General features: G+C 43.4%; 1 protein-coding gene across 1 annotated transcript; it reads right to left on the bottom strand.

Moving 5' to 3' along the window:
- Positions 1-641: 641 nt before the first annotated feature.
- Positions 642-24785, bottom strand: LOC147336851 (uncharacterized). Its single transcript, XM_086286231.1, has 4 exons — positions 24742-24785; positions 12630-12735; positions 975-1900; positions 642-648 (listed from the first exon to the last, which is right to left on the bottom strand). The coding sequence occupies exons 2-4, from the start codon at positions 12645-12647 to the stop codon at positions 642-644; spliced, it is 951 nt and encodes a 316-aa protein (XP_086142357.1). The 5' UTR covers positions 12648-12735; positions 24742-24785.
- Between the last annotated feature and the right edge of the window lie 2100 nt (positions 24786-26885).

A 26885-nucleotide genomic window follows, 5' to 3' on the forward strand; every position in this document is an offset into this window, starting at 1 on the left:
GGACTAAGATCTGTCGGCGCTAACCAGGTTTACACACTATTTTAAAGGAAAATCTCAATATCAACGTATTTTAGCGCTTGATGGAATGCAGTGTTTCATATTCACCTTACTGTGGCGCTGCGTTTTGAATTCGGTTCATCTGGTCCTGGCGCCGTGGGGCCTGTATAAGACGCTGACCGGAGATCGAATGGTCCCGGTTTTTCTCCTTTACTGTGCACAGGTTTTTTCCAGCGCAGGCAACACGACGTCAGGATCCGATGAAAACCGTCTGTGGACAACTAGACGTTAAAAATAACAGTCAGTTCTCCGGCTCGGAGGACCAATTAAATGTCAGGGGTTAAGACATTTGTTCACAAGTAAGAGAAATAAGACACTGCAGACCGACTCAGAGAGTATTAAGACATGCGCATGGGTGTGTGCCTCTCAGCAAAATCACACACACTCAGCGCAGGCTGGTTGCTTTATTTATAAGGCAAAATGGGTTACATAGTACTTCCTCTTTTAACCGAAAGGGAAAAGGCCAGACATTACCTAAGCTTATCTGACCTCTGCACACAAACTAAGAATAAAAACATAGAAGTATATGACACTTATCTGACATCACACACACTGGGTTAAAGAATACATACTTGTCAAACATCTCAGACACTAAAGTAAGGAATGCATTATGTTCTCTTTAACAATAAACTTGGTTATGTGAAAATATATGAACACTCGATTATAAGGCACACTTGATTATACTTGATTTCATAAAAATCCTCTCACAATCACTCAGAGCTGCTTTTCCATGCAGTAGAATTGCTAACATGCTAACACAGTTTAATGAGCAGAGTTGTTCCAAACAGTCAGGCTAAAATGACAAGATAACAATATAAATACATACCTCACAGTAGCTGCACTTGTAGAGTCTCTTTCTGGTGTGGATCTGTTGGTGTTGTCTCAGGTGATGTGGAGTTTTAAAAGTCTTCTCACACAGGTCACATTGATAAGGTCTCTCCTCAGTGTGGGTAAACATGTGTCGTTGTAAGTCTGTGTGAGTTATAAACTCTTTGCCACACTGTTCACAGCAGTACACATCATGTCTGGTGTGAATGCGTAGGTGTGTATTTCGGTTCCCTCTCTGGCTGAAAGTTTTTCCACAGATGTCACAGCTGTATGCCTTAATTCCAGAGTGGGTAACTAGATGACTCTGTAAGCTGCTACTGCGAGTAAAAGCTCTGCCACACTGATCACAGCTGTACGCTTTAACTCCACTGTGGATGAGTTGGTGTCTTTTTAGAGAATCCTTCCAGGAAAAAGACTTTCCACACAAGTCACAGCTGAACGGTCTCTCTCCAGTGTGGATGACCTGATGCTGTTTTAGTGAAGCCTTCAGAGTAAACTCCATCCCACACTCGTCACAGCTGTATGGCTTAATTCCAGAGTGGGTAACTAGATGACTCTGTAAGTTGCTACTGCGAGTAAAAGCTCTGCCACACTGATCACAGCTGTACGCTTTAACTCCACTGTGGATGAGTTGGTGTTGTTTTAGGGAATGCATCCAGGAAAAAGACTTTCCACACAAGTCACAGCTGAACGGTCTCTCTCCAGTGTGGATGACCTGATGCTGTTTTAGTGAAGCCTTCAGAGTAAAACCCTTCCCACACTGATCACAGCTGTACGCTTTAACTCCACTGTGGATGAGTTGGTGTTGTTTTAGGGAATGCATCCAGGAAAAAGACTTTCCACACAAGTCACAGCTGAACGGTCTCTCTCCAGTGTGGATGACCTGATGCTGTTTTAGTGAAGCCCTCACAGTAAAACCCTTCCCACACTCGTCACAGGTGTGTTTTTTCTCTCCCTTTCTTCTGTGAGGTTTGTCGGCCTCCTGAGAGCGCTGACTTCTGGCTCCATGTTGGTCCTGCAGTGACAGAGATACAAACAGAGGCAGTGAGTGAAATGCAGTCGTGGAACAAACTCAACCTTCAAACTCCATTAACACTAGTTTTAAACCTGAAGGTGGAGCGTGGCACCAAACACCTTAAAGGTCTCTTATCCCCACCTGCTGGTAGTTCTAACACATTACATCCAACCTGCTGTTAAAGATAATTCATGACTGTTCAACACTAAAATCATGCCCATCCCTCCTGATTGTACACACACACACACACACACACACACACACACACACACACACACACACACACACACACTATTTTATAATTTAGATCATTTTGTTGTTTCCTATTACATATTTCTATAATTTGTATAGATTTATACAGAATTATTCAGTGATAATAAATCCTATGTTTGTTTATTCTAAAGGAACCCCGTTAGCTTCCACAACAGATTTTGCTCGTCTTCCGTCAAATACTCACATAAAATATTACACAATAAAGTGGATTCAAGATATCCACATAATTTCACTCTTACATACACAGTGAGGTTTCACAATTGTTCAAATATAAGCAATCAATAATAATAATAATAATATCAATAACATTGAGGCACATTACACAAATGTCAAAAACAAATCGTGTCTTACAATATTTACAACAACTAAAAGCTCTGTAAATCAGCTTTTAAGTGTTCATTGAAGTTTTGAATAATTCTCTAATTTTTTAAGGCAACTTATTCCACTTAAAAGTTGCTCTAAATGCAACAGTTTTACAAAACGTTACTTTTAACTCGAGCATTTACTAAATTGCAGCTTGTTGAAAACTGTGTAATATGATGATGTATTTCATCTGGATACTGCAGCTGAGCAGAATAAATGTGGTGTGTTTAACAGAATTGCTTTCTTTAGAACTACAAGTAAGCCATAGAATATTTTAGCCTGTACAGGAAGCCAAGAAAGGTTATTATGCATTTTATCAATATTAGTATAGTATGAACATCTTCACACTAATCTGGACGCCTTATTCTGGACTAACTGAAGTCTGTTAAGATCTGTCTTATTAGCTGCTGACCAAATGATTGAACAATACTCCAGATGAGACATTACTAGTGCATTAATGACATCTTTCATAATGAAGAAGTGATACACAAAGAGCATTTCATAGCCATAGCTATGCCTTGTCGGCAGAGTTATGTGACATTAGTGATGTTTGTACTTTCAGCGTTAACTTGGTTTTAAAGCCTTTAAAATATACGCCGTTCAATAGTCGACCTTAATCTGACAGAGAATGTGACGATTTTGTGGATAATTAAAGTCGGTCATATATCCACAAACACAACAAGCTGAAAGTCAGTGATGCTGCTCGGTTTGCAGTCCTGAACATCACGGCACAAGCAGGATTCACTGCACTGTTAATGTTAGCTGTGTTATATTGCTGCCTCTGTTCGGACAGACTGAGGGAGCCACTGCTGCACATCATCTGTGAGGCTTTGCAGCCCTGATGATCCACCAGGACAAACTCAGCAGTGTGTGAGGAAGAGGAGGAGGAAGAGCCAGCAGCAGCTGACAGATGGAGAGAATAGACAGACTGTTCCCTTTTTGTGAAGGACTGCTAGGAAAGTTTAACATAACTGTCTGTGCTGAATCAGTCTTATTAGGTAATGTTCAAATAATGTGATCATCCCAGTGTTTTCAGTGTGGGAGAAAGTACTCAGGGCCTTCAAGTTACACACTATGAAAGGCAGCAACAAGTTTAATGTTCAGAAACCTAAAGTCTGTATCAGCAGCAGAATGGAGCTAAAAATAAATGTTGGTTTCAGTTCTATGAAGCTTTGAGTATTTTGGATCAGCAGCTGCTGTGTTTGTTGCATCATATTGCTGTAACTGTTTATATGCTTTATATATTCTGAGCTAAGTTGATCTATAGTGTTAAATCATATTCTATAAGGATGTTATGTGTTTGTAGACTTTCTGCCCAGTTTGACCCATTTAGCAGAAGTCAGCCTGTTTAAGGCTCTGATATCTATTCTGTATGACTTAAAGCAGTTATGACATGGTCTGATTTTCTCACCCAATAAAGGAATATTTCATATATCAGTCTACTCTTCATTCTATCAGACACAGTTATCACAGCTCGTACATTTGATTTTTACACATATATGTAAGCACTGAGCCACATTTAGTACCAACATACTGAAGGAACAATATTTGTCTCTTATATATGATACATCTGTATACACACTGTCACAGATACTTGTCTGTGAGTGAAGTGATTAATATGATAACTATAATATTGGCCATATTATATTTACATTACCACAGTGAGATGACTTTAGTCTCATGAACAACATCAGCTAATTGTTATTTACAGCTAATCTTAAACGACTGTTCAGCACAGAAATGAAGCCCAACAATCATGTTTCACAGTCCTGTGGTCTCAGCCTCAGATACTCATCAAATCACACAGAGCTCATGTAGAAACAAATGAACTAAATATGTTCTCCTTCATTTCTGTCAAACAAAGCTGTATGAAACGTTTCCAGCTGTTTAGTATCATGGTTGCTAGGCAACCTGGGCAGCGCGACGGAGGCTAGACGTCCCATTTCACGAGCCTACGAGCCTCGCACTTCGGCCTTAGCGGTCTTTGATTACGCGGCCCTTGAGGACTTTAAAGCTGCAGAACCTGAATCGGGATACAGCCATGATGATCTCCAGCCTCGTGCTCGCCAACATTCTCACCTGAGTTAAGAAGACGATCACTGAAATGGTCTCAGCAGGTCCTTTGATGACAGCAATGAAATGCAGCGGTAAGGCTTTTTGGGGATTAAGTTCGTTTTCATGGCAAAGAAGGACGATGCAGTTCATCTGATCACTCCTCATAACATTCTGGAGTGCAGGCAAAATGCTATTATAAAAACTTAAGCAGCAACTTCTCCAGGTTCCAATATTTATGCAATTCTCAAACCTTTTGGCCACGACTGTATAACCTCTTCTGAAGTTTAGTGGATATTATACATGGTTATGCTCAGGATGTGTCGGCCAGTTTCCACTGGAAACGCCTTTTGGTTAAACTGTCAGCGAGGAATTTGCATTTGCACTGTTACATTTTTATATAACTTTAATGCACATAAACAACAGCTGCTTGTTTCAGTGAAAATACATTGATGGGTTTTTAATAAAGTTGTGCAGCTGTAAAGTATTTTGTCTGGTGTCAATTCTATCGTCAGCTACATCGTTATGGCAAATGTTCAAATGTATACAGGGAGTGCAGAATTATTAGGCAAATTAGTATTTTGTCCACATCATCCTCTTCATGCATGTTGTCTTACTCCAAGCTGTATAGGCTCGAAAGCCTACTACCAATTAAGCATATTAGGTGATGTGCATCTCTGTAATGAGAAGGGGTGTGGTCTAATGACATCAACACCCTATATCAGGTGTGCAGAATTATTAGGCAACGGGTCAAAAGAAGGACTTGACAGGCTCAGAAAAGTCAAAAATAGTGAGATATCTTGCAGAGGGATGCAGCAGTCTCAAAATTGCAAAGCTTCTGAAGCGTGATCATCGAACAATCAAGCGTTTCATTCAGAATAGTCAACAGGGTCGCAAGAAGCGTGTGGAAAAACCAAGGCGCAAAATAACTGCCCATGAACTGAGAAAAGTCAAGCGTGCAGCTGCCAAGATGCCACTTGCCACCAGTTTGGCCATATTTCAGAGCTGCAACATCACTGGAGTGCCCAAAAGCACAAGGTGTGCAATACTCAGAGCCAAGGTAAGAAAGGCTGAAAGACGACCACCACTGAACAAGACACACAAGATGACGGCGCGTGAACAACGCGAGGCTCAGTGTCTCTCCAGAATCTGCTATTTAGCGGTTTTTTATCTACTTTTAACCGGATTATTCGTCCAGAATTGCTGTGCATTGCTGACCTACAGCAGACAGGAGCTTCTGGACATCTGGACTCACAACTCCAACAGTTTTATCGCCGATCTCCGACTCATCCCAGAGATCTCCAGAACACCGGAGGCTGCCCACTCTCCCCGGCCGGGGAGAGTGGGCATATTCTGATAATTTATGATATTATAATTCTGATAATTTATCAGTACTGACTTCATCAGAATTGTGAGCATCACAGCAGATGCCTTTGTGTGAAAGTAACTGAGAATAAAACACAGAAAAACATGAAGGAGATTTTCCTGGTCTGGCTTTTTATAGCAGATAACCTTAAAAATATTCTACAATGTTCTGCATATAAAGTTTAAATTTCTTCAGTATTGAACAACAGAAAAAACAGGCTTTCTTGTTCGAGGTCATTTAAGTGAAAAAAAGAAAAGAAAAAGACAGCAACCACAGCGCTGTAAACAACGGTAGACTGGTAGGTAATAAGCGAATGAATAATACAGAAAACAGAGATTGGAGACGGGAAACTGTTCTTGAAGTACAGAGAGAGATAGAGAGAGCTAGCTGTGCATGAAGTGCGATTTTAATAGTCGTGGAAGCAAAACAGCAAAATTCAGCTCGGTGAATTTTGGTTGGAGAGACAAAACCTGCAGCTCAGAATCAGCGCAAAAAGACGTAAACACAGCGCGGACCGGACGCATCAGGATCGCTAAGCACCGACAGCGTGTCCGTCTACGGGCCGTCGGGTGAGAAAGCCGAGAAAGACAAAGTTAATTCTGATGCGTCGGGTCTGTGCTGTGTTTACGTCTTTGTGTGGAATCCGTGTACCTGCTCTCATTTGCTGTTTGGTTGTTGTTGAACTGGTTTTGTGAGCTTTAATCTGAGAATCTGGCGTTTCTGGCAAAACACAGTTATATTTAAAAGTCGATTCAGGATTTAATGAATCGATATCGCTTTATTCAAGCTACTCACCTCCCACTTCCACCTGCACTTTCAACTGGACCACAGCCAATCAGAGAGGTCCCGCCCCTGACTATCTCTGATTGGTTTAGTCCACGATAGGGGCAAAATGTGTGTCTGTTGTTGACCACAGGGAAGGTTGCAGATTTTTTTTTTTTTTTTTTTGCTACCCGAACAGTTGGTCGCACAGGTGCAACCAAATTTTTTTTTTTAGTCGCACCACTGAAAAATTGGTCGCACTCTAGAGCCCTGGAGCGTGTTCTGGGGAGCTTGCAGGAGTGCTCACAGACATATTCAACCTGTCCTTGGCCCACGCTGTGGTACCGGCCTGCTTCAAATCCACCTCCATTGTCCCGATACCCAAAAACTCCAACCCATCTTGCCTCAATGACTACCCCGCTTTCTCCATCGCACTGCACTCTGTCCTCTCACACCTGGACAACAACAACACCTACGCCAGAATGCTGTTTATAGACTTCAGTTCAGCATTCAATACAATCCACCCCTCACAACTCATCAGGAAACTGACAGACCTGGGCATCAGTTCCCTCATCTGCAAATGGTTACTGGACTTCCTGACCAATCGCCCCCAATATGTCCGGCTGGATAACCACTGCTCATCAACCATCACAATGAACACCGGTGTACCACAAGGCTGTGTGATGAGCCCTTTCCTCTACTCCCTCTTCACCCACGACTGCAGACCTGCTGATGGTTCCAACACCATCATTAAGTTTGCAGATGACACCACGGTGATTGGCCTCATCAGTGACAACGATGAGGCCGCCTACAGGGAGGAGGTGGATCGTCTGGCTGAGTGGTGCGACACAAACAACCTGCTGCTTAACACCGAGAAGACCAAGGAGCTCATCGTGGACTACAGGAGGAATGCTGACCCACATCCACCCATCCACATTAAGGGGATGGCTGTGGAGCGTGTGAGCAGCTTCAAGTTCCTGGGAGTCCACATCTCCGAGGATCTCACCTGGTCGACCAACTGCTCCAAGCTGGTCAAGAAGGCTCACCAGCGCCTCTTCTTCTTGAGGACTCTGAGGAAGAACCACCTGTCCTCAGACATCCTGGTGAACTTCTATCGTTGCACCATCGAGAGCATCCTGACCAACTGTATAACAGTCTGGTACGGGAACTGCTCTGCCTTGGACCGGAAGGCGTTGCAGAGGGTCGTGAAAACTGCCCAGCGCATCGCCGGAGCACCACTTCCTGCCATAAAAGACAGCTACAGGAAGCGTCTGAAAAGGGCTGGGAAAATCATCAAAGACCCCAGTCACCCATCACATGGACTCTTCACCCTCCTGCCCTCTGGGAGGCGCTGCAGGAGCCTCCGGACTAAGACCACCAGGTACCGGAACAGCTTCTTCCCCACAGCTGTCAGACTCCTGAACTCTGCCTCCTGACATCTGACCCACGTTAACTTATGGACTCAACATACACACACCCACAATGGACAACTGTACCCTATTACAATCACCTTGTTGTTGAATTGTGCTATACAAATACATTTGCCTTGCCTTGCCTTGCCTATTTCAGGAAGCCGGTTTAGAAAACTCAGAGTGAAAAATGATACTCAGGGTTGAGTAACCCCGAAATGTCCAACTCGGAATATTCGGTTTCAGAAAAGCTGATAACAAGTAGTTCAGTCAACGCGGAGTTGCTTTAACCCCAAGTTAAGCACACGCACGAGGATACATAAAGCCCTGATTAGTGGAGCACAGATTAAGCGAGTCACCATGGAGACGGAGGGAAAGAAGGTGCGGTCAATGTATTTTACAGCGCTTGAGGCCGAAATTCTGATGGCAGCATATGCCGATAACATGCAAATTTTGCAGAAAAAAAGTAACACAGCCTCAGCTGCAAAAGAAAGGGAGCATGCATGGCAAAACATAGCCGACAGAGTCAATGCGTGAGTGTTAATTTAAACATTGATCTAGGGATTTCCACCCATTTAACACATTATTTTATTATATTTCATTTTTTATTTTATACATTTTATTTTGTGACGTGATGTGAGCGCAGGTGCAACCCAACAGGCCCCAAACGTTCCTGGCAGCAAGTAAAAATCAAATATAAAAATATAGTCCAAACAGGTAAGGTGTAATTGTATTATGAGCCATAGTGCTTGGTCTGTTTGTCCCATGTAAATCAATTGCAGTTAGAGGCTACATTAATTTTCTTTCTGTAAGCACTTATTGAAATTATCTGAGCACATTACAAGTAAATATTTGCTTACTCTGTATGCTCAAATGTGACCCGTTATGGCCAACAGAAAAAAAGCGGAGGCCCGAAAAACAGGTGGGGGTCCTCCACCACCACCACTCACAGAACCTGGCCACTTGGCTTCCACATTTGTGATAATGTTGGCAGCATCACATATGATCTTCACAGTGCAGAGAACACAAATTAGCATCCATTACTATAATGAAATAATTTGTTAGTTTGAAATGCTACAGGGAACTATGTACCTGCACATTAATGCTGTGGAAAGACTTCCTGTTCACATAGTCTCCTTCATTTACTGAAGGAGCAATGATTGGAATGTGAGTGCCATCTGTACAGCCAATCACGCCTGGGAACCGTGAAAATAAATGTAAAATTTAAGTAGTACTCCAAGTATCACCACATCATAAATTAAGTTTTGTTCATCCTGCTACCTCCAATTTTGTGGAATCCCTCTTTGATGAATCTTGTGGGTCTGTGACCGGGGAACACCACAAACGAGTGCAGGAGACGTTTCAGTGCAACTGTAACATTCCTGACTGCCCGACAGACGGTAGCCTTGGAAACGTGCTCAGCGTCACCAATATTATACAGAAAGCTCCCGTTTGCAAAAAACCGAAGTGCAATACAAATAATATCAAAGTCAAAAGTCAAAGTCAACTTTATTTGTCGATTCTTCCACATGTACAGGACATACGGAGAATAGAAATTGCGTTACTCTTCAATCCCTAGATAAATAGCAAATGAACATTTAAATATATTTAAATATAAAAGTGATTTAAAAAATGCAAGTAAAATAATTAAAAAGTAAAAATTTAAATAAATACAATTTTACATATAACAAGAAAGCTATACAATATACAATATAATGGGTAAGTGACATTGAGTGTAAACCAGGCAGAGTAGTGCAAATAGGCAAATAGTGCAAATGGAGATTTAGTAGTGTACGGTAAGAGAAAGTGTAACAACAAAGTCTTATGAGGTAATGGCAGTCCAATGCTCCACAAAGTGACTGGTAACTGGTGCAGGCCAGTGAGTGAGTCAGAGAGTGTGTGTGTTTGTGTGTGTGTGACAGAGTTCAGTGAGACCGTGGAGGAGAGAGGGGAGAGGGGGCAGAATCGGGAGGGAGTTAAGCTTCCTGACAGCCTGATGGATGAAGCTGTCCTTCAGCCTGCTGGTCCTGGCCTGGAGACTCCGCAGTCTCCTCCCCGACGGCAGCAGCTTGAAGAAGCTTTGCATTGGGTGTGTGGGATCAGCCGCTATGCAAAGGGCTTTTTTAGTGAGACGGGTGCTGTAAATGTCCTGGAGGGAGGGGAGAGAGACACCAATGATCCTCTCTGCAGCTCTCACTATGCGTTGGAGGGTTCTATGACAGGACGCATTGCAGGCTCCAAACCACACAGTGATGCAGCTCGACAGGATGCTCTCGATGGTGCCTCTGTAGAAAGTGTACATGATGGGGGCTGGTGCTCCTGCTCTTCTTAGTTTGCGGAGAAAGAAGAGACGCTGCTGTGATTTCTTGGCCAGTGCTGTGGTGTTGTACGTCCAGGAGAGATCCTCTGTGATGTGCACACCCAAGAACTTGGTGCTGCTCACTCTCTCCACAGACGCTCCGTCAATGGTCAGAGGAGCATGTTGGGTGTGCATTCTCCTGAAGTCCACAACAATCTCCTTCGTCTTCTCCACATTCAGAGAGAGATTGTTGTCAGCACACCACGTGGCCAGGCGTCTCACCTCACTTCTGTAGTCGGTCTCATCCCTGTTGCTAATGAGACCCACCACCGTTGTGTCGTCCGCAAACTTGATGAAGAGGTTGGAGCTATATGATGGAGTGCAGTCATGGGTCAGCAGAGTGAAGAGGAGGGGGCTCAGCACACATCCCTGCGGGATGTGTGCAGAACTGAGAGAATGTCCGCGATGTGTCACATGAGCAATATTAGGCCTGAGGATGTTATTCAAATAAATTATAGATTGTGCTGAAAAACGGTAACGTTCACACAGAAAATCATCAGGAAATGATAAAATGTCCAAACGCGCTCTAATCATTCTCTCCGGGCGGAGAGCTCTGCGGAGAATTTGGGCATCAACATCTACTGGCTCTTCAAGGAAGGAGCACGCCATGTCTGACGCTTCCTACAGTCAGGTTTCCGACAAAGAGGCGGAGAAAGTCAGGGTTAGTTGAAGTAAACCTGCTAGGGAGCAGGTTAGCTTCACGGAGAGTGTCGTCATAGTAACTCACTCAGGCTTTATCTGAACTCGCTTTGTGAAACTGAAAACCCAGAGTTTTCGTTCACTCAGGGTATACTTACTCAGAGTTTGCACTAAACCAGCTTCCTGAAATAGGGCCCTGGACCCTCAAACACACAATAATAACATGGAGTGAACCACCACTCACAACCACTGGCACTTTATATAGCCTCTGTAGAAATTATCCACACCCTCACTTATCTTAACTGCACTACTGTATAGCACTGTGTAAATAATCATTCTGTACATTCGATAATCTTTAATCCTACAACTGTTTACAACTTGCATAGTTCCCATTTCTGTATAGTTTTTCATATTTATATCCTGTTCATAGCCTGTACATACTTAGTTATAGAATATTCACAACATACTTCATACCGTGTACATTATAACATACCATAATAGAGCCATTTCTGTAATATACTTACATATCTATACTATTGCTAATATATATTGTAATATATCTATATCACTAAAGCACTTCTGGATGGATGCAAACTGCATTTCGTTGCCCTCTACCTGTGCATGTGCAATGAATATAAAGTTGAATTCTAATTCTAATTCTAACAAGCTGAAACGTCAAGACTGGGCCAAGAAATATCTCAAGACTGGTTTTTCTAAGGTTTTATGGACTGATGAAATGAGAGTGAGTCTTGATGGGCCAGATGGATGGGCCCGTGGCTGGATTGGTAAAGGGCAGAGAGCTCCAGTCCCACTCAGACGCCAGCAAGGTGGAGGTGGAGTACTGGTTTGGGCTGGTATCATCAAAGATGAGCTTGTGGGGCCTTTTCGGGTTGAGGATGGAGTCAAGCTCAACTCCCAGTCCTACTGCCAGTTTCTGGAAGACACCTTCTTCAAGCAGTGGTACAGGAAGAAGTCTGCATCCTTCAAGAAAAACATGATTTTCATGCAGGACAATGCTCCATCACACGCGTCCAAGTACTCCACAGCGTGGCTGGCAAGAAAGGGTATAAAAGAAGAAAAACTAATGACATGGCCTCCTTGTTCACCTGATCTGAACCCCATTGAGAACCTGTGGTCCATCATCAAATGTGAGATTTACAAGGAGGGAAAACAGTGCACCTCACTGAACAGTGTCTGGGAGGCTGTGGTTGCTGCTGCACGCAATGTTGATGGTGAACAGATCAAAACACTGACAGAATCCATGGATGGCAGGCTTTTGAGTGTCCTTGCAAAGAAAGGTGGCTATATTGGTCGCTGATTTGTTTTTGTTTTTGAATGTCAGAAATGTATATTTGTGAATGTGGAGATGTTATATTGGTTTCACTGGTAAAAATAAATCATTGAAATGGGTATATATTTGTTTTTTGTTAAGTTGCCTAATAATTATGCACTCCCAGTATATGGTGATAAATATCTTTGGTCATATGGTCCTGCTCTGTCTGTCACCTTCTGTGTTGAGCTCATTGTTTCCTCTGTAGTGGCTGAGCTGAGTCCAAGTAGCTGAAAATGTTCCTCTGCTGCTCCGTCAGACTCTCCTCCTCCTGCTGATCAGCTGGGACACAAAACAGATCTTTGTTAGGCTCCACACTGCACTGAAGAGTCAAAGTGTCTCATATGTTCATCTGACAAGTAAAAGAACACATTTTTGTTTCCCGAGGTGGGCAACTTGTTGGAAACAAACACAAAAGGTTTGAGCACTGATACCTGCCATTGCTGGCATTGAAAGATGCAACGCCAGCAATGTGGATTGGTTTGAGTCTTGACAATCCACATTGCTGGCATCTTTCAATATGTTTGAATGCACCAGTGTAAGTGCAGCCACTCAGACTCAATGTGTTCATAGAAACAGGTGCAGATGTGTCACGAGTTCATCCAGCAGTAGCTATGGCACTTGGCCACAGGTGGCAGCAGTGGACTGACCTCCATTTGAGACTGCTCCAGCTGCTCTGTGACAGTCAGTAGATCTGCTACAAATTGCAGATCATATGCAAGTTTTGGAAATGACACTTCACCCGTTGCCTACTGGTGGTGGTCAGAGGGCCCGGTGGCGCCAGTGTCCGGCAGCCTCGCCTCTGTCAGTGCGCCCCAGGGTGGCTGTGGCTACAATGTAGCTTGCCATCACCAGTGTGTGAATGTGTGTGTGAATGGGTGGATGACTGGATATGTAAAGCGCTTTGGGGTCCTTAGGGACTAGTAAAAAGCGCTATATAAATACAGGCCATTTACCATTATAAATATTCCTAACTTAGCCACGGCAGCCATGTTGATGTATTACCTATATTGGCTGAAAATGTTCATTTGCAGAGAAAAGACACAGGCAGACTGTGCTTACAGGACAACAACAACAACAATCTTTATTTATAGAGCACATTTAAAAACCAACGGCATGCCAAAGTGCTTAACATAGAACAAATTAACACAAGTATAATCAGAGTCATAAAAATAAAAGTGTAGAATTATGTTCACAGGAAAAAGCCACCAATAGAAAAAATATAACTATAGCACATAGCTATAGCACAATATAACTGTGCCATCAACACACAATGGGGATAAGACATACACAGCGCAAATAAAAAGCAAGATAGGAAAATTAGTAAAATAAATCACTGCAGACAAGGCCAGCATTTAACTGGTAGAAAACGCAAGATTAAACAAATACGTTTTAAGCCGTGATTTAAAAGATTGAATAGAGTCAGACGCCCGAATGCCAATGGGAAGGTTGTTCCACAACTCTGGTGCGGCCAGGGCAAACGCTCGATCACCTCTAGACTTCAGCCGAGATCTAGGCTGCACCAACAGTAACTGTGAGGATGATCTTAAAGCCCTAGCAGGAACATATAAGCTTAAGAGTTCCTTAAGATAGCTCGGTGCTGTGTTATTAGTGATTTTAAAAGTAAACAGCAGAATTTTAAATTGGATACGGTATTTCACAGGCAACCAGTGCAAATCAGCTAGGACGGGAGTAATGTGGGCAAACTTCTTAGTTTTGGTTAGAATGCGTGCAGCAGCATTTTGGACTGTCTGTAATCTATGGAGGAGGGAGAGTGGAGTCCAAAATAGAGTGAATTGCAGTAATCCAGCCTCGAAGTTACAAAGACATGGATGAGTTTTTCCAGGTCTTTATGCGAGATATACTGCCTGGCCTTAGAAATAAGGCGGAGTTGGTATAAACTGGATCTAACAACAGCAGACACTTGTCTATCAAGTTTAAATGAGCTGTCAAGTAACACGCCCAAATTCCTAACAGTGTCGTAAAAGGAGCTAGTGAGAAAACCAAAAGCATCACGAAGTTTGGCACGAAGGACGTCACTGCCAAAGACCACAATTTCAGTTTTCTTATCATAAAGGATAAGAGTATTTGCCAGGAGCCATTGCCTGACCTCACACATGCACCCTCGAAAACTATTCAAGGACAAAGCTAGGTCATCATTTAACTCAAAGTAGATCTGAATGTCATCAGCATAATAATGAAAAGCGATGTGATATTTCTCAAAGATAGCGCTTAATGGAAGCATGTACAATGAGAACAGAGTAGGGCCTAACACAGATCCCTGAGGGACACCACAACAGACAGGTACAGCGGAGGAAGAGGAAGTGGCCAAGTGAACCGAGGAGAGCCGATTGGACAAGTATGATTTAAACCAATCCAAGGCAACACCCTTGATGCCTACAGTGTGCTCAAGTCTCGCCAATAGGATTTTATGATCAACCATATCGAAAGCCGACGATAAATCCAATAGCACTAGGACCGAGGAGCGTCCATTGTCAGCTTTTAGTAGAACGTCATTGAGAACTCGGAGCAGCGCTGACTCAGTGCTATGATGTGGTTTGAAGGCCGATTGGAATTTATCATTAATGCTATTCTCATCCAGGTAGGCCTGGAGATGAAGCAACACTATCTTCTCAAGAATTTTGGCCAAGAACGGAAGCTTGGAAATCGGCCTATAGTTCGCATAATCATTATAATCGAGGTTCCTTTTTTTAAGAACAGGCTGAATTATAGCATGTTTAAAGGCTGATGGTACGCAACCAGAGAGCAAAGAAGAGTTCAAAAGGGACAATATACTAGGTCCAATTGCACTAAAACAGTCCTTAATGTAACGCGGTTAAAGGACCAGGGCGCCTGACTGCAGCCTCATAGACAATGAGCAATCAGAATAAGATTCGACTATGGAGCCTGAGGGTGTGAATAAAACACAGGAAACAAAAGTAGAGCTCAAATATATATATATTATGTTTGTTATGAGAAGTGTATAGACGGATGTACAAAAGAAATAAAAACATATGCATATATATCACAAACAAAAATAATGTTGACAATACAACACAGCTTAGTAGGTTCCAAAAGGAGGTGGGATGAGGTGTAGTCCAGTATGTGATTTAGTTTAGTTCCATGGACCTGTGATAGGTCATTGTCAACAATTTGTGATTCAGTCCATAGGTTCACAATTCCTACCGCAACGTAGCGGTGGTCGGGTGGCTCGCCATCTCGCGCTGATCAGGGCTGATCGCGGGAGAACAAAAAAAAACCTGACCGTTGAGTCGAGTGTGAGGTAGTATAAAGATGAATGAATCGGCCGGGTTATTGCACGCTGTCAACTGGCCTGTAGTGCAAAATTTGTCGTGATCTGACAAGTACGCCAACCACAGGGACAACAGCAGCCAGAGGAGCAGGGACATGCAGCTGATTGACCCGGAACTTATACAGGATTCATTCCCGCCACAATAAAGGGACTGGCGGAAGTGGGGTCAGAAGTTACTGTGGTTACACTCTCCCCCCCTAATCTCATGGACGTCCTCGTACATGGACTAGGCTGGCAGCGAATGACTGGTTGGCTGAGGTGTGAAGGCATCGTCTCCTCTTCTTCATCGTCTTGAAGAGCGAAGGAGAAGACAGAACTTAACCCATGCAGGAAGGTCTGAACGCTCTTTAACAGAGGCTTACCAGGCTTGATGTATTGCAGCCGATCAGGAGGATTCCTGGTGCGGGTTGAATGCCTCAAAGGTGGTTCTGCCTCAGGACTGAGAGGCTCTGATTCAGTAGGTGAGTGTTGTGACAAGTTACTTCTGGATCCTTCCGAATCAGAAGACAGACTTTCTTCATCGTGAGAAGTTTCGACAAGATCAACTGGCTCAAAGCCAGCTTCCACGGTTCCGCTAGCAATAACTTGTTCCTCTTCAGCAGGTACAGGTTCCTCTGAGAGGATAGCATTCTCTTCCTCTGTAGCCAATACTACAGGGACATCGGGCTGGTTGATAAGCGGCACAGGTTGCGGAGTATTGGGTAAGTCGATGGTTGTTGTGAAGGTGACAGGTTCAGCAGAGAAGGGAACAGGTAGGTATGAGATTAGTTCCTCTTCGTCATTGTTATCAGCATCATCAGCACGTACAGGAGACACGGGTAAGACAGGCATTTTCCTCTTCTGCTTAGTAAGCATTTCCTTTTCAGGTGGTAAATACCCACAGGGCAGTAGGAGGTCCCGATGTAAAGTTCTCAGGGGCTTGTCTTGGCCTTCGGGTCGAACTGTATACACAGGAAGAGTGCCGGCTTTCTTCACTACAATGTACACAGATGACTCCCATTTATCTGCAAGCTTGTGTTTGCCTCTTAGCCGCACGTTCCTCACAAGAACTCTGTCTCCAACATTCAGCTGTGATGCAGTGACATTTTTATCAAATCTGTTTTTGTTACGTTTCATCACCTTTTCTGAGTTTTCGATGGCCAGCTTGTAACTTTCTTCTAGGTGGGACTTTAGTTTGTCCACATATTGTGTGTGGGATGTTGATCCTTCTTTGGCAAGGGGTAGTCCAAAGGCCAAGTCCACCGGTAAGCGAGGTTGGCGGCCAAACATAAGCTCATATGGTGAAAAACCTGTAACATCGTTTCTTGTGCAATTGTATGCATGCACCAGGGGTTTTACAAAATCTTTCCAATGGGATTTCTGTTGAGCTGTGAGTGTTCCTAGCATATCCAGTAATGTTCGGTTAAACCGTTCAACAGGATTGCCTCTTGGATGGTATGGAGTGGTTCTTATTTTGTGGATCCCAGCCATTTCACAAAGCTCTCGGATGATTCTGGATTCAAAGTCAGGGCCTTGGTCACTGTGCAAACGTTCTGGGATACCATAATGCACAAGAAAGTTGTCCCATAAACATTTGGCAACAGTCCTGGCTTTCTGGTTTGGTGTTGGCACAGCAATGGCATATTTTGTGAAATGGTCAGTTATGACAAGTATGTCTTTGACTCCACGATCTGGTTCCACAGAGAGAAAATCCATGCACACCAGTTCCATGGGATGAGAGGTTTTGATATTGACCAGAGGTGCGGCTCGTTCAGATGGGGATTTGCGTCTCACGCATCTTTCGCACTGTCTTATTTTATTGACCACATCACGTGTCATCTTAGGCCAATAAAACCGGGAACGGACCAAGTCCAGCGTTCTGTCAATTCCCATGTGACCCATTTGATCATGTAGGTGGTTAAGTACAACTGGCCGATATTCCTCAGGTAGCACTAGCTGGTATGCGAAGTCACTTCCCACTTGTCTCTTCCTGACGAGAAGGGTGTTATGGAGCTCCAGTTTATTTACTTCTCGCAGTAATAGAGGTAGATCGGGAAGTTCTTCCCTCAGGAATGGCGGTGGTGACTCGCCTCGTTCAACCTGAGCTATGACATGCCGGATGACAGGGTCAAGGCGTTGTTTGGCTGCAAGGTCAGCTGTTGAGATTTGGGGGAGTACCATGGAGGTGAACTGGATGTCGTCCGTGAAACTGTCAGGCAGACTGTCGACATTGACAGACATGGATAACACCAGAGCAAGATCAGGATCCGTGCTTGAACTGTACATCAGATGACGGTCACAAACTGCTTTGATGGTATGCTGGTCAATAGAGACATAATCTGGTTCATTGAGATGTTGCCATGCAAATCTCCAGATTCGCTCACGTTCTTTCTGTGACAGAGGATCATCAGACAGTTCACCATGAGGTCGGCGAGACAAACCATCAGCATCCGAGTTCTGCTTTCCTGCTCTGTAGATTAATTTGAAGGTGAAAGTGGACAAAGCTGAAAGCCATCTGTAACCGGTAGCGTCAAGTTTTGCTGATGATAAGAGGTATGTTAATGGGTTGCTGTCTGTCACAACTGTAAACTGAGCACCATAAAGGTAGTCGTGGAATTTTTCAGTCACCGCCCACTTCAAAGCAAGAAACTCCAATTTGTGGGCGGGATACTTTGACTCACTCCGGGAAAGACCTCTGCTGGCATATGCTACAGCTCTGTTTTTTCCATCCTGCTCTTGATACAGCACCGCACCAAGACCTGTGGCACTGGCATCAGTGTGGAGTGTGTATGGTTTCTGGGGATCAGCAAATGCCAGAACTGGGGCAGAAGTGAGTTTGTCAATAATGGACTCAAAAGCTTGTTGACACATTTGCGTCCATCGTCCTCCAAATGGCTCTTTGGGGTTAAGGTAATTCTCTGGCTTTACAGTTCGTCTCAGTTTCCTCTGAGAAGGTGGATAACCAGCAGTGAGTTCATGTAACGGCTTGACAATGGCCGAATATCCCTGGACAAAACGTCTGTAGTACCCAGCAAAACCAAGGAAAGATCTTAATTCCTTCAAGTTTTTTGGCACTGGCCAAGAAGTGAGTGTGGAAATCTTGTCCAGATCAGTTTCAACACCAGCCTGGGACACTACATGGCCCAGATACTTCACCGATGTCTGGAAGAACATGCATTTCTCAAGTGAGAGCTTCAAGCCAAAATCTTTGAGTCTGGTGAGAACTTTCATCAGGCGAGCTTCATGTTCCTCAAGAGTTGGTGCAAAGACAATGAGATCGTCAATGAAAACCAAGACTTCTTTTAGATTTAATTCTCCCATGCATTTTTCCATCAGCCGTTGGAAAGTGCTTGGTGCGTTGGTAATCCCTTGTGGCATCCGATTAAATTCCCAAAATCCTACTGGGCCGACAAAGGCAGTCTTTGCCTTATCCTTCTCCTCCATTTCGATTTGGTAGTAACCCGACTTGAGGTCTAGCACCGTGAACCACTTTGATCCTGCAAGTGCGGAGAAGGTGTCTTCCAGTTTAGGCAGAGCATAAGCATCTTTGATTGTTTGCAGATTGAGTTTGCGGTAGTCAATACAAAGACGTATACTGCCGTTCTTTTTGCGTGCAACCACAATTGGAGAGGCAAATGGTGAGTCAGATTCTCTGATAACGCCAGAGTCAAGAAGTTCTTGCAGGTGCTTCCTGACAGCATCAAGATCTTGAGGGTGAATTGGTCGTGGTCTTTGCTTGAAAGGAGTTGGATCGGACAATTTGATTTGGTGTTTAACTTTGTTGGTCCTGCCGAAATCCAGATCGTGTTTGGCAAATACTTCAGGAATAGTGTTGAGTTTTTGAACAATGCGTTCTTTCCAGTCTGGAGTTAAGGGGGAATCTCCAAAGTTGTATGGTGGTTGAGATGGAGGTAACGACTCTATAGACTGGTCTGAATACTGGGTGGGTTGCTCTTTGGAAATGACCTCTTGGAAGGCGCTGATTTCTGCAATAATAGCTCGAGCTGGAATGTGGATTTCATGGTCGGACTCATTACTCACTACAACAGGCAGAGAATATGGCCGACGTTTAGGTAAGTCCACAAGGCAGGTTTTTACTAGGAGTCCACCAGGCAGAGAACTGGAGGTGGGGTGTTCCAGAATAACTGCTTTCTCACCTTGGAATAGCCTTGTGACCAGGCATCCCTCAAGGACAGTGGTTTGGCCGGCAGTAATCGTATGCGGTTGGTCTGACTTTAAGATTACAGGAGCATACTGGTCATTTGAATTCTGGATGTGGCGACACTGGAGGATTTTATAAACTGCAATGTAACCGGAACCAGATGGCAGGAATGACTGCTCAGAGAGGGTATCACAGTGTTTGCTGTACGCAACGTCAAGAGTGTTGGTACCAACAAGTATCATTGGGGGTGATTGCTGGACGTCAGGCACGACAAGCGCAAGTGTATCAACATTAATGGATGAACCAAGAAAATTAGCTGGGAACGTCATGTTAATCTCAATGTATCCCAGGTAAGGTACGGCTTGTCCATTTGCTCCTTCTACTTCCAACAGATCATCCAGTGGTTTGATTGGATGGTCTGAAAGGTAAGTATTATAGCAGGAAAAAGGAATCGTAGTAACCTGAGAGCCAGAATCAAGAAGACAGTTGAAATGGTTGCCTTTGATTTGAATTTGGCCTGTGCTTTTAGTCCCCACAAGCCCTTTTGGCAACAATGGAAATTTGTTGTGGTTTCTGGGACTGTTCGTGCACGCAGCTCCTGTGTGTCCCACCACAGAAACTCCTTCTAGTTTAAAGATGAAGTATTTCTAGCGTCCCACTCTTGCTGTTTTTTTCTTAATTGGCTCTTTTTCTGTTCAACAAGACTGGAGTTTGCTCTGTTGTTGCAGGTGGAAGAAACATGGCCATCTTCTCCACAGTTAAAACAGTACCATGGCTTGGGTTTGGTATTTGACTGAGGTGACGAATGACTGGATTTGGTTTGTCGTGGCTTAAACTTTGACTCGGTTGGACGTTTTTGGGACAAAAGTTGGGACATTTGCTGTTGGAGGGTTTGGAGTTGTTTTTTCATTTCTTTTAGCTCTTCATTGGCTGTAGAGTGCCCACAAGAACAAGTACTTTGGGATTGGATGTTAGCTTTTTGTTTTGATGAACCGATGTATTTCTTCATAAGTGACTCCTTAGCAATTTGTCTGTCTTCTTCTGTCCGTAACGACAACAACAAGTCAGAGAAAGGTGGTGGGTTGTCCTTTTGCTGTTCTAATTGTAGTTTGGTTAGTATAGTGTTATCCCAACACCCACGACAAAACTGCTTCAGCAGATGCTTATTCATGTCAGCAGCTGCAAGTCCTCCTTGCTTTACAACAGTGCTGAGGGTTAGCTGCAATCTTTGGAGGTAAGCGGATGGTCGTTCACCTGGATTTTGAAGAATATTTAAGTATTGAGCATACAATTCTTCACCATCTTGAACTGTTCCAAAAGCGGAGTCAAGTACACTTAGTATGACTGAAGGCAATGTGTTGGGACTTAGACCTTTAACCAAATCAGCAGCAGGTGACAACAGGCTCTCTATAATACGCCTGGCGACGTATAGAGCTGACAAACTGGGGTCGGCAAGCAGTAGATCAATTTGGGAACGCCATGATTCAAAATCTGCTTCACTACTTGGCTTAGGAATCCTTCCTGAAAAAGCACGGAGACGTAGTGAAGTTGTGGTGCTTATGTCTGGGTTTCGGACCACATGCTCAACAAAAACCCTTTGTATTTGTGGTGGGTTGAGATCAGGGGCTGTGAGTGATACTCTTGGAGTTGGTCCAGTCTGGCTTTGACGAGGTCGTGCCCCCTGCTGGTCAGTGGGAACCTGTCTGGCAGGAGGTGAAGACAATTGCTGCTGCTCCAGTTCCCTTTCTTCTTCCTCTACACCAATGTCCTCATCTACTCCATTTTCCTCATCATATTCAACTTTTCCATCATCACCTGCTCCTGCTTCATGCAAATGTTGACCAATCTGCCTCATTACTGTCTTCAAGACATCTTCAAACCGGTGCCCGCTGCGATCAGCAATATGCTTGAGCTCTTTGAGGTAATTGGGAGGGGGACTGCTGCTGTCCTCCGTGGCGGCGTACTCACAGGCCAAAGCTGTGACGCGAAAAACAAGGTCGGCAACACTTTTAGAACAGTGGGTGTATGGCAGAAACGGCTCTAGAGTTGTAAAAGCAGTGGTATCTACAAACTCAGCGATCAGGTTTTTGAAGAAAGTACTTGCGGGATCATTTACGTAAAAATGACGGTTAAGATTCCCATAAGTACGCAAGTAGTCAAGAATTTCATTATCAGATTTTGTGTTAGACACACCGGAGATCATCACAGACCGTGATATATTTATGCCAGAAAGTGCAACTGAATCCATTTTTGATGTTATGTTCAGCAAAAGCGAAGTAAATAAGTAAAGAAAATCGTACGTAAGACCCCAAAATATTCACACACAAAGGCTCCTGGCTGGCTCGCCACTTGTAACGCGGTTAAAGGACCAGGGCGCCTGACTGCAGCCTCATAGACAATGAGCAATCAGAATAAGATTCGACTATGGAGCCTGAGGGTGTGAATAAAACACAGGAAACAAAAGTAGAGCTCAAATATATATATATTATGTTTGTTATGAGAAGTGTATAGACGGATGTACAAAAGAAATAAAAACATATGCATATATATCACAAACAAAAATAATGTTGACAATACAACACAGCTTAGTAGGTTCCAAAAGGAGGTGGGATGAGGTGTAGTCCAGTATGTGATTTAGTTTAGTTCCATGGACCTGTGATAGGTCATTGTCAACAATTTGTGATTCAGTCCATAGGTTCACAATTCCTACCGCAACAGCGGTGGTCGGGTGGCTCGCCATCTCGCGCTGATCAGGGCTGATCGCGGGAGAACAAAAAAAACCTGACCGTTGAGTCGAGTGTGAGGTAGTATAAAGATGAATGAATCGGCCGGGTTATTGCACGCTGTCAACTGGCCTGTAGTGCAAAATTTGTCGTGATCTGACAAGTACGCCAACCACAGGGACAACAGCAGCCAGAGGAGCAGGGACATGCAGCTGATTGACCCGGAACTTATACAGGATTCATTCCCGCCACAATAAAGGGACTGGCGGAAGTGGGGTCAGAAGTTACTGTGGTTACATTAACTATACGAGATGGAAGAACATCATATACGAGATTAGTATTGTTCAGTTGTTCAACCAGACGCTTAAGAGTAGGGAGTGAAACGGGTTCAAACTGATAGAAGGAAGAGGAACAGTCAGGGGTAAACGCAGAGCCTGTCATTAAAGGAAGAGCAGATTTAAGAGATGAGACTTTATCTAAAAAATAATTTAAAAATTGTTCGCAAAGAACCGTGGAGCACGGCAGCGGCATAGTGGGGCAGGGGTTGACCACAGAGTTAAAAATTTTAAATAAAATTCGAGGATTGTTACCATTGGTAGAGATAATTTTTGAAAGAAAAGCTGCTTTAGCCATTTTGGCAGCAGTTTGAAACTTCAAGCGACTAGTACGTAGGATGTCGTAAGATGCCTGGAGTTTATCTTTCCTCCACCTTCTCTCATCCCGCCGACACGCACGTCGTAGAGCGCGAACAGAGTCACTTAACCAACATTGTGAGTAAGTTCTGGGGCGCTTCATTTTAATAGGTGCCACAGTGTCGAGGATGGAGGAACATGTAGTTAACAGGGTATTGGCAAAATTCTCAACCATATGAGGGGTAAGACAATCTGACGTAATAGATGCAGAATACACAAAAGAAGCAGAGAATTTCACCACAGTATCAGCATTAACAGTACGCACATCACATAATAACGTTACATGTTATTATGTGATGTTACTGAAATCATCATGAATAACAGGAGTGGTGATTCCTGTAACTTTGTGTATATAATTTGGCATTTCTTACTGATGTAGGCCAAAAATAAATACATAAACTGAGCACCTGATGGCTTTGAACTTTTGTTGTCCATCTTCCATTGGTTTGAATTTTGCGCTCCAGTACAAACACAAATCCCCCAACCCGAGGATCAGCACAATTAACCTAACAGACCTACACCTTAGTTCACAGATTCACTTTGTCTAAGGTTGATTTCTGGGATGTCACACAACCCAGGATTCAGATCGTGAATCCATGATGGGCTTGGATTTACATCATTATAAATGAAATGTGCTCTACTTGGAAGCAGCCGGCCCCGCCCCTTTTGACGGGTTGTGTGAGACTTTAAATCATCAAACTGTAAATTATAAATTTAAATTGTTATTGATCCTTTACCCCGAGTCCTAAAGTGTAGATTTATTTTCTTACTCTTCTTATATTTATTGTTTGTTTACTTGCACCGCTGTAACTGCAGCCTCGTCGTCTCGTCTCTCTATATGCTGGACTGTCTGTAGCGGAGATGACAATAAAGTTTACTTTGACTTCAGCAGTGCGCAGGCGCACCGAGGGCTCTCGCGCTCACTTTATAGAATTTAGAAAAAACATCGGTGCAGATTATAAGTCTGTATCATAATATCTGTTTATTGTGTTGTTTTTATTTTGTTTTGCGAGTTGGTTATTAGATGCCGCTCCAGCCAGCCAGAGACTCCCCGCCGCCCCGCCCTCTCCTCCCTGTGCCGCCAGCAGCAGGCGCACCTCGCAAACGGAGGGCGCCCTTACTCCCAGCAAATGGCTGATAGAAAACCGATCGGTGCCTACGAATTTCCCAATATGCGCTGGCATGACGTCGGGGAAGCATGGGTACGACCGATTATTTTCTTTTTTTCTTGCCAATGCCCGTGATGCCCCCCCCCCACCACGACGATGCATTCTATTGGTTTGCACACTTACACACACCCAGCTGTGGTTTCCTGTTTTGCTGGACTCTGGAGAGCCCCGCCTTTAACGCTCTTCTCTCACAGAGAGCAACAGAAAACTTGGAAAAACTCCAGATTGACTGAACTCAGTTCAAAGTTACCTTGACACCTTTAGATGTGAGACGTAGTGATGGTCCGCTTGAAGCTGACGCTCCGGTGCGTGTGTCAGAAAGATCAAGATAAGATAAGATAAGATAAGATAACCTTTATTAGTCCCACACATGGGAAATTTGTTTTGTCACAGCAGGAAGTGGACAGTGCAAAAGTTATGACGCAAAAATTAGAATACAATAAGAATAAATACAGTACACAGCTGTACAGAATAGAATAAAATAATATACTATATACAGTAGAATAAAATAGAATAAAAATATACAATAAGATAAAAATAGAATACGAATGCTATATACAACTGAGTAAAAATACAACGCGCTGCTTCAGAAGCACCGTGTCGAGGCTTGATTCGTTTGGCCAGAGTCACGTGATCAGTGACGTCTGAAGCTTCGTTTAGAACGTACCTTTTTTTAAAATCGAACTTTATTGAAACACAATGAGTATACAACATACAAACAGATGAAGTTTACAAAAGAACAGAACATGAACATACAGAACCAGGAGTAAAAAAATGATGATATGAGTAGGCGAAAAAAATCAACATATAAATGTTGTTCTGAGAGGCTTTTTGTTGGTTGAGTCTGAAATTGATTGTATGTACAATTCATATCCTTATAAAAAGGCAGAAATATGGTGTTTTATTAATAAACTTACATTTATGGATATAAAATAGCTAAAAGTATTAACAAATTTTTTATAAAAAAACATTTATCATTCTTCCTGGGGAACTTAAAGAAACAGAATAAAACATTTCCCATCGTAAAGAAAACTCCCTTAAAATATGGACAATAACAAAACAGCTAAATTCTTCCAGAATCTCTGTGTAGAGGAACCAAAAGAGATGTGCCACAGTTTCTGGATGATCCCCACAGAAAGTTCAATTAGTATTTATGTCTCTTTTAAATGTTACCATATAGTGACTGGCTGGGTAACATTTATGAAGAATTTTATATGAGATTTCCTTCACCTTGTTCACAATTAGATATTTATGGGATCATCCAGACTCTCTTCCAGGTGATATCTGGAACATGTCGGTTCCAGTAAGATATTCTATATATGGGAGAGACATGATATCTTCTTGGAATAAACTACGTATTCTCTTATTGCTGTTACCAAGTTCCTGTGAAAAGCAGATTTTTCCCACTGCTGACTCAGCTGGATCAGGGAGAGTGACTGAGGCAGATATTGAGCTGTCAGTGTTTTTATATAACATTAAAGTCCCTGAGGGTATGGCACCAAGCACCATTGAGAATTCCCCAACACTGACGGGAAAATTATATAGTGTAAGGAATTCATTGTAAGTAAGTAGTACTCCCTCGTTAAATTTTAAAACTTAGTAGCGGCCGCCATTGTTGGCAGCTGAAATTTGGCTGGGCCGCGCTATGAATTCTGGGATATGGTGGGCATCGGGACAGGCGACGAAGGGACAGCCTTCGTCGCCTGGCTGTGACGTCATCGGCCTTCAAATGCGGCCTCCGGAGGATGCAGCCGACGTTTTGGGACACAGCTTGTGTGTCTTTGTTGGTCATGTGACCTCCCAGGGACTACACATGGAAACGAGCAGTTTAGCTCAAATCTGGCAGGTTTCCATCGTCTGTTTTTGTCCTGATGTCCATGAACATGAACACTGTCCCTGTCAAACACGTCCAGATAATCTGATCCAGTGTTGTTCTTCTTCTGTGGTGTTTGTGATGGAGCAGCAGCTGCTGATCCTGATGTCCTCCACCAAGGGGGCAGCAAATTCAGCTGACTGTCATCATTTATTAAAAAGATGTAACAATGTGACATAATGCAATATAATAGTGTCAGTTACACATTGTGGGTTGCACTGTGGCCAGAATGGACATTACCTCCTGCCTAATGGAAGCTGTCAGCCATCCTGCAACCATGAATTAGATAAGCAGAAGTGAAGGGATTGTTAACAACAATTTAATAATAAAATGTAATGTGATAGTTGCACTTTATTAGCTCCCCACAATCGTATGAATAATAACCATGAATGCACTGCATGCTCATAGCAAGTTCTTTAGGTTTAAAGTGAGATCCTGCTTTAAAGGGCGCTTCATCTGCTGGGAATGACATGTTTCTTCTAGTATGTAAGGCTCAGCCCATCTTACTGGGACTTACTTTT

Source organism: Aulonocara sp. 'chitande type north' Nkhata Bay, linkage group LG3 (assembly GCF_057382095.1).
Source record: "Aulonocara sp. 'chitande type north' Nkhata Bay isolate Kocher_YH1m ecotype deep benthic linkage group LG3, A_spYH_male_GT1.1, whole genome shotgun sequence".
Taxonomy (NCBI): Eukaryota; Metazoa; Chordata; class Actinopteri; order Cichliformes; family Cichlidae; genus Aulonocara; species Aulonocara sp. 'chitande type north' Nkhata Bay.